Source organism: Poecilia formosa, unplaced genomic scaffold (assembly GCF_000485575.1).
Source record: "Poecilia formosa unplaced genomic scaffold, Poecilia_formosa-5.1.2 Scaffold220, whole genome shotgun sequence".
Lineage (NCBI taxonomy): Eukaryota > Metazoa > Chordata > Actinopteri > Cyprinodontiformes > Poeciliidae > Poecilia > Poecilia formosa.
The window spans coordinates 902,187-905,010 of record NW_006800159.1 but is presented as its reverse complement, the minus strand read 5'-3'; the positions used below and the strand labels follow the sequence as shown (position 1 = coordinate 905,010).

Sequence of the window (2,824 nt, the reverse complement as noted above, 5' to 3'; positions counted from 1 at the left end):
GATGGATGGATGGATGGATGGATGGATGGATGGATGGATGGATGGATGGATGGATGGATGGATGGATGGAAGGATGGATGGACTTGTGTTGAAGTACATGTCTTTTCCAACATGGGTTTTAAGAAGGAGAGGCAGGAGAGGAAGCTGTGGAAAGTGGGAAGCTCACTTGCATTTTTCTTTTATTAGGGATGGACCACCATGAGATTCTGACAGATTGATAACTTTATATAAAAATACATCCGTTTTCTGGACTCAACACAGAAAATGACAAATTGTTCAACACAACATCAATAATCTCCTTTATGTCAGTGTGAAGGCACAAATATTTCACCTGGATAAAGAACTATAGTATTGATTATTAGTTCTAATAATGTTATCTAGACCAGCTCTTACTGTTATCTTATAGTAAATCAGACTTAAGCAAACATTTAGATACCACCACATTTAGTAGTTTAAATGCTAACTTTGCAGAATAATTGACTGTTGTTTTTTTTTTTTTACCTTCTGCTATTTTAACAGTAACGCAATATAAATAAACTGATATCAGGAATATTAGTTGGGCTACTGTCCAAACTTTTTGCCACTGGAAATAATTTTTTTAAGGTTGGGAATATTGTGGCTTTGATTAAATCCAGGTTTTAGTCCTTAACCTTTTAAACATCAGATATGAATATTTGCAAATTGCAATTTTTTAAAGAGGTATAGAGCATAGAGGTAGAGCAGGTGACCGTATGCAGGTTTTTAGTCCTCAATGCAGCCACTCTACTTTGACCCCTTACTTCAGCCCATTTCCTGTCTGATTACTGTGAATAAAGGGCACTTGTACAACACAATCTTTATAAATAAATAATTAAATATCTGAAATCCGGCTGAAATGGTACATCTGTGTGACTAGCTGCTGCTTTTCAGTTCTCTAAGGATTTCTAAACCTTTCTATTAACTTACTTCAACACCACATTTTCTCATCTCAATTTAAAAAAAAAAAAAATCAAAATATCCCTTCTGGGCTCTCCAGTCTCAGTTTAGCTGAGCTGATTTGATCTGATCTGTTTCATACCACTGACCTTTATTGTGACCTGAATCTTCCTTGTCTCCATCTGCAGCACTGAAGAGATCGTTCGATGATGAAAACATGGATGACATGACATCTGTCACCTCAGCTTCCTCTGTCTCTGCCTCCATTTCCCCGTCTTCCTCCCGTTTCATCCTGAACCACAACAAACCCACCATTGGGCCGGGAGGAGGTGGCCCGTCTCCTCCTTTTGCCGTCAGCAACAACAATAGCACGGTCTCTGCAGCAGACTCCCACATACGTCTGAGTTCCGGTCTCAGTCCCGTCCTCAAGAGCCGCGCTGTAGGCAGCAGCTTGTCCTTCAACAGAGGAACCATGAACAGGCCAGTCGTCCCCAACTCCAGCTCCTCTGTGACCAGAGCTGCTTCCTTCCAAAGCAGGTTGAACCCCAGCTTCTGCTCCACACTGTCAGGGCCTGGCAGTGACAACGACAGCCTTTACAGCTCTACGTCCAGCCTGGAGTACTCTACTGGTGGAGGCCATACCATGCCAGCTAACAAGCTATCCTCCTATCACAGCCCTCCACCTCAGAGGGAGTACTATGGATCTAAGCTCAACTGGTCACAACATCATGAAGCGAATACGGAGAAGTTCTCCTCACATGGAAGTGTTTTCAAGTCGGAGGTGAACCAAGGACCTGAGCTGATGCTGGATATGAGAGAGCCTCAGGTGTTAAACCACAGCACCTTATCAATTCTTGACTACCAACTTCCAGGAGAGGGGAACTTGGGAATTCTAAGAGATGGTGGTGGTGGCGGCATGTCTCCAGGAATGAAATATGTTGATGCAAATTTTAACTGGAACGGTCTGCGTAGTGGAAACTCCTTTGAAGAATGCAGATCAAAAGAAGTTTCCCAAAAGCGGCTTCGGGCCGTCAAGAGTCCGCAGCCCAAAGCCAAAGAACCTCCACGTCTCAACAAGTTTCCTTTGGATCTGGACAGCCTGGTGAGCAGCGTCTCACCGGCCTCCCCTTCCAAGCCAGAGGTGGGACTGAGGAGCCCAAAGGCGTCAAACCGTTCCCAGCAGAGCGCAAATGACCTTCAGAGCTACAACCCAAGCCCCCCATCCACAGCTGCCAGCCCTTCAGCCTCTCTCAGCAGCCTGGACAGTTCCTCTGACACACCAGTTAGACCCAATAACTACCCACGTTCACCCGTATCTCCTCGCTCTCCTTTTCCCTCACAACATCCCGTCACTGCTCTTGAGAAGACTTGCTCTCCTGCGCCCTTTGCCCTATCCTCAGCTGAGAGCCTTCAGAGGGATCAATTCTCACAGTCCCAGGCTGGACACATGGTCTCCAATCTCCAAAGTCAATTTAGTTCTTCCAGCACCTTCAGCTCCAGAGTTATTGGATCTTTGGAAGATAGCGAATGTGATGAAAAAGAGAGCGTGGACCTGATCTTACAAAGGATTGCTTTGTTCTCTTGGCCTGTCACAACTGACACCACCACAGGACCCGCAGTCCAAACCCCAAACCCGACCCAACGTACTGCTGGGTTGTCGCCTAATTCTGGCTGTCCCACCAAGGACACACCCATCACCATGAGAAAGGAGGGGAACAAGAAATATGGAGGTAAGACAGGAAAATGAGACTGTCCACATATGTATGATTGCAGAGTGTATGTGTGTGTGTTGCACAGGGAATTTCTGTCAGTTTTTTGCACGAGGATGCTCACTTGCACAAAATATTGAAGACTGACAGAAAGACAGGGTTAGCACACAAACCTTGCCCTCATACCCATTGTACTGTCA

General features: G+C 45.4%; 1 protein-coding gene across 1 annotated transcript in view; it reads left to right on the top strand.

The window, feature by feature from the left end:
* The window catches only part of septin12 (septin 12), a 55,902-nt gene that overhangs the window by 14,959 nt on the left and 38,119 nt on the right, over positions 1-2,824 (top strand). The window contains exon 2 of the mRNA XM_007568317.2: positions 1,104-2,645. Coding sequence (XP_007568379.1) covers positions 1,104-2,645 — 1,542 coding nt within the window. The remainder of the gene's footprint in view (positions 1-1,103; positions 2,646-2,824) is intronic.